Source organism: Diplodia corticola, assembly GCF_001883845.1.
Source record: "Diplodia corticola strain CBS 112549 chromosome Unknown scaffold5, whole genome shotgun sequence".
Classification (NCBI taxonomy): Eukaryota; Fungi; Ascomycota; class Dothideomycetes; order Botryosphaeriales; family Botryosphaeriaceae; genus Diplodia; species Diplodia corticola.
In genome coordinates, this window is record NW_017971484.1 from 88,997 (window position 1) to 101,398 (window position 12,402).

Here is a 12,402-nt window from a genome sequence, read left to right on the forward strand (position 1 = left end):
GGGGTGGAGAGGGGGAGGGGGAGGGGGAGGGGGAGGTGGAGGCGAGGAGGAGGAGGGAGTTGGATGCGGTGAGGGAGGAGTGGAGGAGGAGGCAGGAGGAGGAGAGGGGGGAGGAGGGGGAGGGGGACAGGGAGGAGGGGGGCGGTGGGTTGAGTCCGGTGGAGGAGGCGGGGAGGCCGGGGATGCGTCGGGAGTTTAGTAATGATAGCGGTGGTGGTCGTGGAGGAGGAGGTGACGATGGTGGGGCACACAGCTCGGTTGGGGTCAGTCCGATTGGTAGTGTGGAAAGGAGGCGAGGTAGGGGTTCTGGGGACTATAGTGACTCTGCGAGTCAACGGCGGCAGCCAGGAGAGACGGTGCAGGTGGGGAGGAAATCGGCGTTTGCGGAGGATACGAGATGATTTTCTTTTTTTTTTCTGGTCTTTCACCCCCTCTGTCTCTTTCTCCAATCTTGCATGTGGGTGGTGTTTGGCCAAGGGGGGAAAACTCTCATTTGGGTGGGTGGTGGTGTTTCGCCAGTTCAAGGATTTGCAAGGTCTGATTCCTGCTAATGTCGTATGGGGCGTATATACACGAGCCACGACTTCCAACGGTCGGCGTTTTGGTTCTTGTATGCATGTACGAAGTACTGGCTGCCTCGCTGGATATCTGTATAAAAGGTGTTTTGACGTTGGCCTCTCCGGATGGCAAGATTCAGGTGGGAATGTCTGCAACCAATCAGATTCCCCGCACGCCGCAGGTACCTGGAGAAGTGGAACATCTCTTGCGCAACTGGGAATTCTTCCGCCTTTTCCACCTTGACGGAGACGCAAAGAAAGCGGTAGATGACGAGACTACGGCAGCAGATATGATAGGCGGCGCGAACGTGTCGGTCGGCTGGAAAGTCCAAGTCCTTTTACCACTGCAGCCCCGGTCCCTTTTCGGATGCCTGATGGCGCAGACAAACGAGCAATCGTGACGAGTAACACTGGAAGACATAAGCCAGATGCGTGTACAGCTTATGGGCCTCTGCTTGTCATGGGGTACGGAAGCTCGCGCACGCCAGAGCAGCGGTTGTTTCCATGGCCAAACGAAAAAGATCAAACGTGCAGCGGTCAACTCCCAGGAGCGAGGTGAGACCAGCGGTTGGTGAAACACGGCCAATCAGGCCAGGTTGGGGTCGGACGTCAGTCCATGGCAGGACTCCGTCGACGATGCGAACGGCGGATTCGAGACGTGTCTTGCGGATGAGGAGCTGTGGCGTTTGCGCGTCAGAGTGGCTGCGACGAGAGAAGAAGCCGACGCGATGGGCGTGGACAGCACCTGGGTAATCGCACGCAAGGAGCGGCCGTGATGAGTAATGGCGCGACGTCCGCTGCCTATCGGTTGTTCTGTGGGGATGTACCTAGGTAGCGGAGAGGGGCGCAGAGCGACAGCGCCACTGTGGGTCGCGGGATGGAAAAGTCAATGTTCGATGGCGGGGTGGATGCCGATTGCGATGGGAAAGCGGCCATGGCGGGGCCCATGGGCCAGATCTGGCCAGCAGCAGCTCGGGGCTCCCGTCAGCAGCCGCGGCTCTTGTTTGGATCGATGCGTCGCCGACCTGCTTGTACCAGAGACGACCAGGGCTCTGGGCGTCCAGCGATACGGATTCAACCACAGAGGCAGAAAATTCGTAAGCCCGACTCTCGCGCTAGCCGACGGCCGCAGGAGGGTGCTGCGGCACGCAGATGAAGCTAATGGCTAGCGCCTCTGGCCGCTCCGCTTGCCACCCACGCCACCGCCTGGCTCCGCACCTTCAACCCGTGGCCCTGTCGCTCTTCTCATCAAGCGCCTCTCGCTGCGCTCCATGCCTCCTCACTCGCGCTGTGCTGCCGCCGTCCAGCAATGACCGCGGCTACTCGGTCTTGTCTCGCCGCGGAGCGCGCTCGAGAATCCGATCTTTGCTTGTGCGCCCTGCCTTCGACCCTTGCTTGTTCGTCCTTCGTCTTAAGTAACGCACGCGCAGCTACTACCCGCCTTCACTGAGCATCCCGGATCTGAGGGCCCAGCTGGACACCGGCCCCGGCACCAACTCCAACCCTTCTTCCGCCCATGTCCCGCGCCCCTCCACGGACCTTGTACTCACTGCCCTGGCCCAGCTGGGCGCGCTTCGCCTCAATGCCGCCAATGTCCTGGTGTCGCTGGTCGACAGCCAGTCGCAGATCGTGCTGGCTGAGGCCACGCCGAACATGTCCTTGACCGGCCCCGCCGACGCTCTGTGGCTGGGCAGTGCCGTCATCCCCCGCGAGTACGGAGTCTGCGAGTGTGTGCTGGACGAGCCGGCTGTCGTCGTCAACGACCTGCTGCTCGATGCCCGCTTCCACGCCCGTCCTTTCGTGCGCGCCTCGCCGCAGTTTCGCTTCTACGCAGGCATCCCGCTCAAGGCTCCTACCGGCTCCGTCATCGGCGTCTACGCCATCTTCGACACCTCTCCGCGCGACGGCCTCGCCGAAACCGAGCTGCTTTTCCTGCAAGACGTTGCCGCTGCTGTCGTCTCCTATCTCGGCGTCTCCAAAGCACACGACACCAATCGGAACTCCGAGCACATGATACGCGGCCTGGCTTCCTTCGTCACCGGTGCCGCTGACCTGGAGGCCACCGCCGACCTCGACGTGCCACGTGCCCCCGAAAACCCGTCCGTTGCGTCGCCACTGCCAGCTCGCACGCCTGCAACCCAAGACAAGAGCCCCCCGTCGGACGAACCACAAGGGGCGACTCCAGACGAGGACCCGCCCACGCTACAGGACTCCATCCTCCCTTCTGGTGCAAAGCGCATGTTTTCCCGTGCCGCCAACATCATGCGCGAATCCAGCGCCCTGTCCGGCGTCATCTTCTTCGACGCCTCCATGGCAAACGTCCTTCCCACAGGAGCCACTCCGCCCCAGACGTCGAGCGACGACAGCGACGCCGAAGCCAGCACCGCTCTCACCACCAGCACTGCCGAAGAGTCCTCTGGGTCCAACCTCTCCTCGACGTCGTCGGGCCCTTCGATCCCCACCTGCAAAATACTCGGATTCGCCGATGCCAGTCGTTCGAGCCGCGACGGTAGCCGCATCAGGAAAGACTATCTGATGCTGACCGAAACCTCCCTGCGAAAGTTCCTCACCCGACACCCGCACGGCAAGATATTCAACATCGCAAGGCAGGCCACCGACGACGTTCCCGTGAAGCGGTCCAGGAGAGGCAAAACCCGCCGCAGTACGGCGGTGGATGCCATCATCGACGTCGCCCATAATGCCCGCAGCGCTGCGATCATACCTCTGTGGGACTACAACCGCCAGCGCTGGTTCGCCGGCTGTCTGTGCTGGGTTACGGATCCCAGACGGGAGCTCACATACGGATCCGATCTCCTCTTCCTCCGTGCTTTTGGTCATAGCATCATGGCGGAAATGGGCCGGATAGATGCGGCTGCCGTGGACAAGGCCAGAACAACCTTCATCGAGTCCATGTCACACGAGCTGCGATCGCCACTACACGGCATTCTGGGAGCGGCCGAATATCTACAGAGCATGCGGCTCGACACATTCCAAGCCAACGTCGTCTACTCAATTGCCATGTGCGGCCGCACCCTGCTTGACACTGTCCAGAACGTGCTCGAGTACTCAAAGATCAACGAATTCACAGGGCCATATGCCAAGAGCGCAACTTCTGCCGCCCTGCGCCTGCGCCGCTCGTCCATCGGGCCCATTGGCAGCAACCCTACCGTCGATCTACGGCGATTGACCGAGGAAACCGTCGAAGCCATTTTTGCCGGTCAATCCTACAACTTTTCAACCCCTCAACCCAACGACGACGAAGACTATTTCTCAGACCCTCCGACCTCGGCCAGTCCCCGGTCGAAATCAGGCCGCAAGCCCGTCCGTGTCGTTCTCGATCTTCCGAACCGCCACTCGTGGGCATTCGCGATACAGCCCGGCATCTGGCGCCGCATTCTCATGAATGTATTTGGCAACGCGCTTCGTTTCACCGAAACCGGCTTTGTCCGCGTAGCTCTCTCAGCCAACGATGTCGGCGAGTCCGAGAGCGAACTGCTCTTGACCATAACGGACTCTGGCGTAGGAATGTCATCCAAGTACGTGCAGGATGGACTCTTCAAGCCATTCTCCCAAGAAAACTCCTTTTCAGCCGGCACGGGTCTTGGTATGAGCATCGTGCAGCGTCTTGTCCAGAGCCTCGGCGGCGAGATTACAGTAAAGAGCAAAGTCCAGTCCGGCACTACGGTTCAAATCCGCATGGTTCTCCCCAGCCGTGTAGCTATCGCAGATGACGACTTCGAGGATTCCGTAACAACCCGAGCACGTGGCAGAAACGTCACTGTCATCAAGGACAGGATCCTCGAGGGCGAGGAAACGCGGGATGTTCTACGCGCAAGCGAGCGCCAGTTTCACGATTGCTTGACTGACAGCTTGAAGGCATGGTTCGGAGTGAACGTGGCCAATTCACGCGATAGCGACGACGCCAGCAGCCGACTCGTGATCTATCCTGGACCCAGTTTCCACGCCCTGTACAAAGCGGGGAAGAGGAGGGGCGTTACTGTGATTGTCGCTATAGATGGCGTCGAAGCCGCAACTTTGAGGACTGATCCTCGAATCAAGAGCGGCTGGATCGAAGTGGTCACGCAGCCGTAAAGTCACCATGGCGTTTTTCCTGCACAAAAGATGTTGTATCAGATATGCTGACATGTCCTCAGCTGTGGTCCGTCCAAGCTCGCCAGGATCCTTGATCGGTACATGTCTCGTCTTGACCCGGAGTCCAATGCTCCACTCCGGCCGGACATTTCAAAATCACCGAGACCCGGCGTGGGGACCACGGTCATGTCTAGCCTACTACATTGCCCATCACCCAGCTCTGCAAGAGCCGCTCAGAAGAGCAATGACCTGGAAACAATCCCGCAGCAGACACCCAAGGGCTCCGTCCACGAACCATCGCAGCCTCCGTATTCCCTAAAGCCGTCGGAAAGCGTGTCGAGCGACTCGTCACTAGGCGCCGTCACCCCACCATCGTCGTCTCGATCCTCGCACATCTACCACCACCGTATGCACAATGAGATGGTGGGCAAGCAGAAATCCCTCCTCGCCGCCACCTCGGCCCCACCGCCAGCGTCCTCCTCCGAAGCAGCTGCATCCGACCCCTCCTCGTTCACACTGTCTCTTCGTCACCGTAGCAGAAGCAGCAAGGAAATCCTAATCGTCGACGACAACCCGCTCAACCTCCGCCTCCTCTCGGCCTTCCTCACCAAAGCCGGCTTCCACCGCCACACGTCGGCGCTCAATGGCCTCGAGGCGCTGAACATGTTCAAGAAGCAGCCGGCGCGGTGGGCGGCGATACTGATGGACATCAGCATGCCGGTCATGGACGGGGTGACGGCGACGCAAGAGATCAGGGCGTGGGAGCGGCGAGTCATACAGAACAACAGCAGCGGCCAACCCGGCGCCATGACCCCATCGGCCTTTGTCTATGGCGGGGGCTCGGATGACGGCGATGCCAAGAAGTCGCCGGCGACGAAGCGGTCGGCGAAAGACGAGTCGAAGGAGGCTGTCAAGAGGTGGAGCAAGGGCGCGGCGGGGGCGCCGCCGCCGGATGTGTCGTCGCCGGCTTTACCGGCACCGCAGATGCCGGACAACGGCATCGTTGGTGCGCCTTCTTCGATGCTCCCGGATGGGTTCCCGTTCCCGCGTGAGGAGGAGAAGGGGGAGAAGGAGGAGAAGGAGGAGAAGGAGGAGACAGAAGAACAAGGCCAAGGCAAGCCGCCGCCGGCAGAATCAACTAGGTATGGTGCATCTATGGCACCGTCTGTCCCGCTCCGTCCCGCAGCGGAGCCGGACGACGACACTCGCGACTCGGAAGAGAAGGAACGGGGCGAAGACGGTCAGGAGAGCGAGGTCCCACGGGGAATCCCGTCGTCGTCCTCCCCCCGCTCCTCGTTGCCCAGCCGGTCGCAGCCGTCCGACAAGGAAGCCTCGGCATCCATTGGCTCCTCCTCCTCCTCCCCGCCTCACTCATCCTTCTCAGCCGAGTCGCCATCGGCGGTGCTTGAAACGCCAACGCCGAAAGCCACGGGCACAGGGACAGGCACGGGCCCGGCAACAGCCTCGGTGCTGGCGGCACACGGCCGGGTGCAGATCATCGTCATCACTGGGCTGGGGAGCGCGACGGCGCGGTTCGAGGCGATGCACGCGGGGGCGGACGTGTTCATGACGAAGCCGATCAAGTTTGGGGTGTTGATGAAGACGTTGAAGGGGAGGATCGGCGGTTGAGAGGGTCGTCGTCGTCGTCGTCGTCGTCGTACCGAAGACGGGTGTGTGTGTGTATATATATATATGGGAATGGCGGGAAAGGCGTGAGCAAGCAAGTGTTCAACGAATTTCCGTTGTTCGTCGACGTTGTGTCGTCGAGGAGTTAATGTGGTTTTGTGTAGACTAAAGGGGTACAATGGTGAGCCACACAGGCTCAGAAAACAGCAGCGAAAGAGGCAAGGCAGCAAGCAGACTCGTGCACACCACCTTGATGTAGGGGATAGTGATAGTGATTGTCTGGCTGACGTGCAGAAGGGCGACCTTCTGCGATCCCCGGCCGCACGTGACGGTTCAGTGGAATTTGTGGATCGTACGATGTTCGCGAAGCGTGTCGAGACGCACAGATTAAAGTGAAGAACAGCGCCGCCTCTGGCTCGACGCAGGTGTCAGAAGACGGGTTGTCGGGATCACGACGTGCCGAGGAGAGGATGGCGAGATGCTCGCCGGGAAGGGATCCCAGCCGCTGGGTGGAAGCAGGCGGCGAAGAGGGTTGATGGGCACGGGCAGCCAATGACAGGCGGGGCGAACGAACACGGACGAACACGTCGGTCGCGGTTTGGGCCGGGGCAACAGGGCCAACCACGAGGCTGCGACGCGTCGTGTGCCACATATTTAAGCGCCCGACTCCAACCTCGCCCATTCAACGGCTCCTCGCACATGCTGCGTTTAGGAACGCCTCGTAACCGGCGAGAAGCCTTCGAACTGTCGGTCGACCATCACGCGATCCATCAGCCCTGCCGCCCGTTGCTTTAAACCCAAGGCGGTCCTGCTCAGACCCGGCCCCAGAAACTCTGCCGCTGCATGGCAACGAACCGCAACTCCATGTCGCACATCCGCCCCTGTCGCTCCCCCCACCACCCGCGCCTTTAACTCGGTCGCCGCCGCCCGCCATCCGCCTTATTGGAATCCCCGTGCAGTATAGTTCGCTGGTCGTTCGCTACCGTTTCGCCTTTCCTTTGCCACTCTCCGTCCACTTTGCCGCTGCCTCGACGAAGACGACTCTTTGTCGACTTTTACGGCCGTCGACTCCTTCTCCCCGCTCTTGGCCGTTGCGCGGCCGCTGCATCCCCGACCCCGGCAGCATGGGCGCGCCGATCCGGTGGAAGGCTCTCTTGGAGCCGCGAAAGCTCGTCTTCTACTTCTTCTTCTACGGCCTGCACATCTTCATGTTCGCCTATGGCTGGTCAGCAGCAATTGCACCCCCACATATGCCGCGCGCTTGCTTACGCCACCCTCGATAGGTACAAGCAAGCCACCGACGAGCGCTTGGCCGCGCTGAACTTGCTCAAATGGTCCGTGTGGATCTCCCGCGGCGCCGGCCTCGTGCTGTCTCTCGACACGATGCTCATCGTGCTGCCCATGTGCCGGACTCTCCTGCGCCTGGTCCGCCCCAAGATCCGCTGGCTGCCTCTGGATGAATCCATCTGGTTCCACCGCCAAGTCGCGTACAGCATGCTCTTCTGGACCATTGTGCACACGTGCGGGCACTACGTAAAGTGAGTTCCATCATCATCTTTTATCTAGCCCCGGGAAACAAAAGGCCCAAGGACTGACGATGCCCCATCAGCTTCTTCAACGTCGAGGCCACCCAGGTCCGCCCCGAGCTCGCCCTGCAAATCCACTACACCCAAGCGGGCGGGGTAACCGGACACGTCATGCTCCTCTGCATGATGCTCATCTACACCACCGCCCACGCCCGCATCCGCCAGCAGTCGTTCGAGACGTTCTGGTACACGCACCACCTCTTCATCCCCTTCCTCCTCGGCATGTACACGCACGCCACGGGCTGCTTCGTCCGCGACACGACGGACCCCATCTCGCCGTTCGCGGGCAGCGCCTTCTGGAACCACTGCCTCGGGTACGAGGGGTGGCGGTGGGAGCTCGTCGGCGGCGGCCTGTACCTGATCGAGCGGCTATACCGCGAGGTGCGGGCGCGGCGCGACACCAAGATCGTCAAGATCGTGCGGCACCCGTACGAGGCGGTCGAGGTGCAGTTCGTCAAGCCGTCGTTCAAGTACCGCGCCGGCCAGTGGCTGTTCCTCAACTGCCCCAGCGTGTCGCCGCAGCAGTGGCACCCCTTCACCATCACGTCGTGCCCGTACGACCCGTACGTGTCGGTGCACATGAAGCACGTCGGCGACTGGACCCGCGACTTCGCCAACGCCGTCGGCGCCGGCCCCGCCCAGGCCGACTTCTACGACGGCATCGACCCCATGGGCATCTACGAGGTCGCGCTGCAGGCGGGCCAGGAGATGCCGCCGATCCGCGTCGACGGCCCCTACGGCGCCCCCGCCGAGGACGTCTTCGAGAACGAGATCGCGGTGCTGATCGGCACCGGCATCGGCGTGACGCCGTGGGCGAGCGTGCTGAAAAACATCTACCACGAGCGCACGCGCGGCGCGCTCAAGCGGCTGCGCCGCGTCGAGTTCGTGTGGATCTGCAAGGACACGCGCGCGTTCGAGTGGTTCCAGGCGCTGCTCGCCAGCATGGAGCAGCTCGACGGCGCCGGCGCCTTCCTCAACATCCACATCTACCTCACCCAGAAGATCGACGCCGACACCGCGAACAACATCGTCCTCAACTCGGTCGGCACCGACATGGACCCGCTGACCCAGCTCAAGGGCCGCACCAATTTCGGCCGGCCGGACTTTTACAAGTTCTTGGGCGGGCTGAGGGACGGCATCACGACCAGCCAGGGCCCCGAGTTCATGCCCGGCTTGGAGAGCAGCTTGAAGACGACGGTGGGCGTGTATTTCTGCGGGCCGACGGTCGCGGCGAGGGATATCAAGAAGGCGTGCAAGGAGAGCTCGAGCTCGGATGTGAATTTCAGGTTTTGGAAGGAGCACTTTTGAACGAAAAGGAAAGCGGAGGGGTTTGGTGGTGGATGTGGGATACCCAGACTTGCTGTGCAGTCTTTTTTATATTTTTATTTTTTTATATCTTATTTGTCGGATACGAAAATATGGATGGGTTCTGCTTCTTTCAGTTTTGGAGTCCCTTTGTCTCGTGCTAGAGAAGGATGTCTCAGGCTCAGAATTGAAACTTGTCGGCAGCTTGCTTGGCCGATCCTCGTCTGCTCGAGCATATGCTTTGATGTCAGTATACCTGCCATTCAGCGTTAAGTGGATGCTGCATGTAGATCAATTGCGGATCCATGCTTCTTCATCTGGTACTCTTCAGACTACCAATACCCTTTTGGAAGAGATCTGGAAGATAGAGGTGCTGCTGGCGAACATGCAAAAGAATCTGAGTCGCGTCAACGTGCAAATGGCGGCCTCGCAACACCTTCGGGAGCTTGCTGTGTTTGAAGGGAACCTAGCCGCGAGTGTTAAACCAAAGTCGAAGTTAAAGTACGGGCTCTCGTCAGTCAGGCCCCTCATTATTAGTAGTTCTTTCACAGGTAAAGGGCTGTTGAGTCAGCCCTTTGATCTGTGTGCGGTGATCGCCGGCTGCTTATTTGCTGGAGCGAGTGGGTCCCTTTCCGAACTGCTTTTTCTTTTGTCGTACATCGGGTCGATCTCCTCTTCGTGGACAAATTAGCCGAAGCCTGAGGCGCCGCCTGAAAGCTAGAGCATGTTGATACGTCGAGCACTCAGCTCCAAGATGCGGCTACATGCTTGATGGCAGATGCGCGCGGAGCCGGCACCGTGACCGACTGTGGAGAGCATCGGGAAGCCTTGGACGACGATCACATGGGTTCAGCCTCAGGCGTAAGCAGCAATATATATCAAAGCCACACCCAGATGTACCAACTCCAGCTTCCTCACCGCGAGCACCCGAAGATGGAGCCAGCTCCGCCAACGAACAAATGCTGGGTCACGCTGATCACGGGCGAGAAGTATCTCCCGGGGCTGGCCGTCTTCTCCGAGTCCCTGCTCCGCTCCCCGTGGGCGTCCGAGTACCCGCTGGTAGCCATGGTCACGCCCGACGCGGGCGAAGGCCTGCGGCAGACGATAGCGGAGCTGGGATGCCGGCTGCGCGTGGTGGACCCGCTGACGCCGGCTCCCGACCAGCAGCCCGCGCACATGGCCTTTGACCACTTCGGCGGCACCTGGACCAAGCTGCGCGCCTTCGGCCTGGCCGAGTACGACAGAGCGGTCCTGGTCGACTCGGACATGCTCGTCCGCCGCAACATGGACGAGCTGTTCGACATGCCGCTGCGCCGCGACGCCATCGCCGCCGGCTTCGCCTGCACCTGCAACCCGAACAGGATATCGACATATCCAGACGACTGGTACAGTAGTCCATCATCCAAGCAAAAAAGAAGAAGAAGAAGAAAAAGAAAGGCTCACAACAAAGTATCAAAACAGGACCCCCGCCAACTGCGCCTTCACCCCGCAAACCCACCCCGCCGCCCTCACGCATCCCACCCCGCTCGCCCCGTCCTCGCCGCGCACCCACCGCCTCCTCAACTCCGGCCTCGTGGTCCTGCACCCCTCCCGCGCGCGCATGGCCGCCATGGAGCGCGCCATCGCCACCGACCCCCGCGTGCGCGCCTACCGCTTCCCCGACCAGGACTTTCTCGCCGACTTTTTTGGTGGGGAGGATGGGGATGGATGTGGTAGATGGACGCCGCTGCCGTGGTTTTACAACGCGTTGAAGAAGTTGCGGGGGACGCATGCGGCGGTGTGGAGGGATGGGGAGGTGCGGTGTGTGCATGTGAGTGTATCTGTTCTTGTTTTTTTTTTTTTCTCTTCTTTCTTTTGTCAGCTCGCTTTTTGACGGCGTGGACGGCGCTGACGTGCTTGTAGTACATTATCAACAAGCCGTGGAGCTTCGTCCTGAGTCCGGACGATCCGGATTATGTGACGCACTCGTGGTGGTGGGATGCGTATGAAGCCCGGAGTTGGAGCCCGGCTATCACCAAGCATGTCTCGAGGGAGCTTCGTCAGGGCTGATGCAGAGTAAAGAGATTATGAAAGGTCAGTGGAGGTGGTCTATTGTTCAAAACTTCAAAGCCTTTTTTGTTTTTTGCTCAAGGCAAATTCGGTCAAGTCTGTCTTCATTTCAATGCTCGTTTTCGGTTATTGTTTCTCTGGTGCTGCCATTTGCGTCAGGCCGGTGGAAGAGGTACACTCAGATGGTTGGATGGGATGCCCAATCAGTACGGCTCTCAGCCGCTCCTACTAAACAGTTCTTCATGGCCATGCTTTCGTTGTGTAAAGAGCCAACCAGCTTGCCGCTCAGGCACCAAATATCGCCTAGCCATGCCGCGGTAGTCTTTGATGAAAAAAAATCTTTCGGTGGTTCAGCTTGCGCACTGTCCCTTTCTCAGCTCCAATGGAATACGACCATGGCCGTCAGCCGTGCTTAACAGAACATTTCGATGTACCATCCTCTTTTTCCCACCCGTGGAGGACTGCATCGCCATTGTTCATCTGGCTCCCTTACGTATTCAGTGTCTAGTGTATCTGAGTTCCGGATTATTGGAGGTATGTGTTTTGGACAGGTAAAGCCCATTCTGGCTAATGAATGCGCGAAGAGACGGGCTACTTCCAACACGAATCGCGGATAACAGGGCCGTTGTGAAGATGAACATGTCAATAGCAGACGTACTTTTGCCGAGGAATATTTGTTCGGTGGGGATGACCGCGCGGAGCCAGGTCCGTGACCCGACGTTAAGGCCATCCTACTAGGCAGACAACATAGTTGTTCCGGCAAGTGCCGACAAGAGCCTTGGAGGATCCAAGAGAGTGAGATTTTTATGGGGGGGAAAGAAACTGAATCAAAGGTCAGTGGTAGGGCGCCAAACCACGCCATCTGTGGTAAGCGCTCTCTAGCGTATTGGGGTCTCTATGCAGACATAAGCAACGCCACAAAGTCCTGCAGCCGCAAGTAAGCCCAATCATTACACGCTTTCGTCTGCGCATGGTGTGGAGTGCGGATATTCAATAATATTACCGGAGGCAGTTCCCGACGGTTGTGCACCGATGAGCAACCTCCTCTACAACACTGTATCATTGCAATGCCCCTGTGCATGAATATTTGAATCTCATACATCACTGTGACCTTTTGACATCTGGCTTTGAGGTTGCCGTGGTGCGGTGAGGGTAGGCAACAGTTCTTGCAAGCGGTGAGCCCGTGC

General features: G+C 59.6%; 4 protein-coding genes across 4 annotated transcripts in view; all 4 read left to right on the forward strand.

Annotated features, from left to right (window-relative positions):
- Positions 1-401, forward strand: part of BKCO1_500030 (cell wall anchored protein) — a gene marked incomplete at both ends in the record, with an annotated part of 3,046 nt that extends 2,645 nt beyond the window's left edge. Inside the window, one exon of the mRNA XM_020276850.1 lies at positions 12-401. Within this exon, the coding sequence (XP_020134068.1) occupies positions 12-401 (390 nt within the window). The remainder of the gene's footprint in view (positions 1-11) is intronic.
- Positions 402-1,866: 1,465 nt separating this feature from the next.
- BKCO1_500031 (sensor histidine kinase response) lies at positions 1,867-6,278 on the forward strand (the record flags this gene model as incomplete). The annotated part of the gene is made up of 3 exons (XM_020276851.1): positions 1,867-1,928; positions 1,988-4,645; positions 4,712-6,278. 3 exons carry the CDS (start codon positions 1,867-1,869, stop codon positions 6,276-6,278), a joined length of 4,287 nt encoding a protein of 1,428 aa, XP_020134069.1.
- Positions 6,279-7,399: 1,121 nt separating this feature from the next.
- On the forward strand, positions 7,400-9,169 carry BKCO1_500032 (nadph oxidase; the record flags this gene model as incomplete). Its single annotated transcript, XM_020276852.1, has 3 exons — positions 7,400-7,500; positions 7,559-7,813; positions 7,885-9,169. 3 exons carry the CDS (start codon positions 7,400-7,402, stop codon positions 9,167-9,169), a joined length of 1,641 nt encoding a protein of 546 aa, XP_020134070.1.
- Positions 9,170-10,060: 891 nt separating this feature from the next.
- BKCO1_500033 (glycosyltransferase family 8 protein) lies at positions 10,061-11,215 on the forward strand (the record flags this gene model as incomplete). Its single annotated transcript, XM_020276853.1, has 3 exons — positions 10,061-10,551; positions 10,628-10,976; positions 11,069-11,215. The coding sequence occupies 3 exons, from the start codon at positions 10,061-10,063 to the stop codon at positions 11,213-11,215; spliced, it is 987 nt and encodes a 328-aa protein (XP_020134071.1).
- Positions 11,216-12,402: the final 1,187 nt, after the last annotated feature.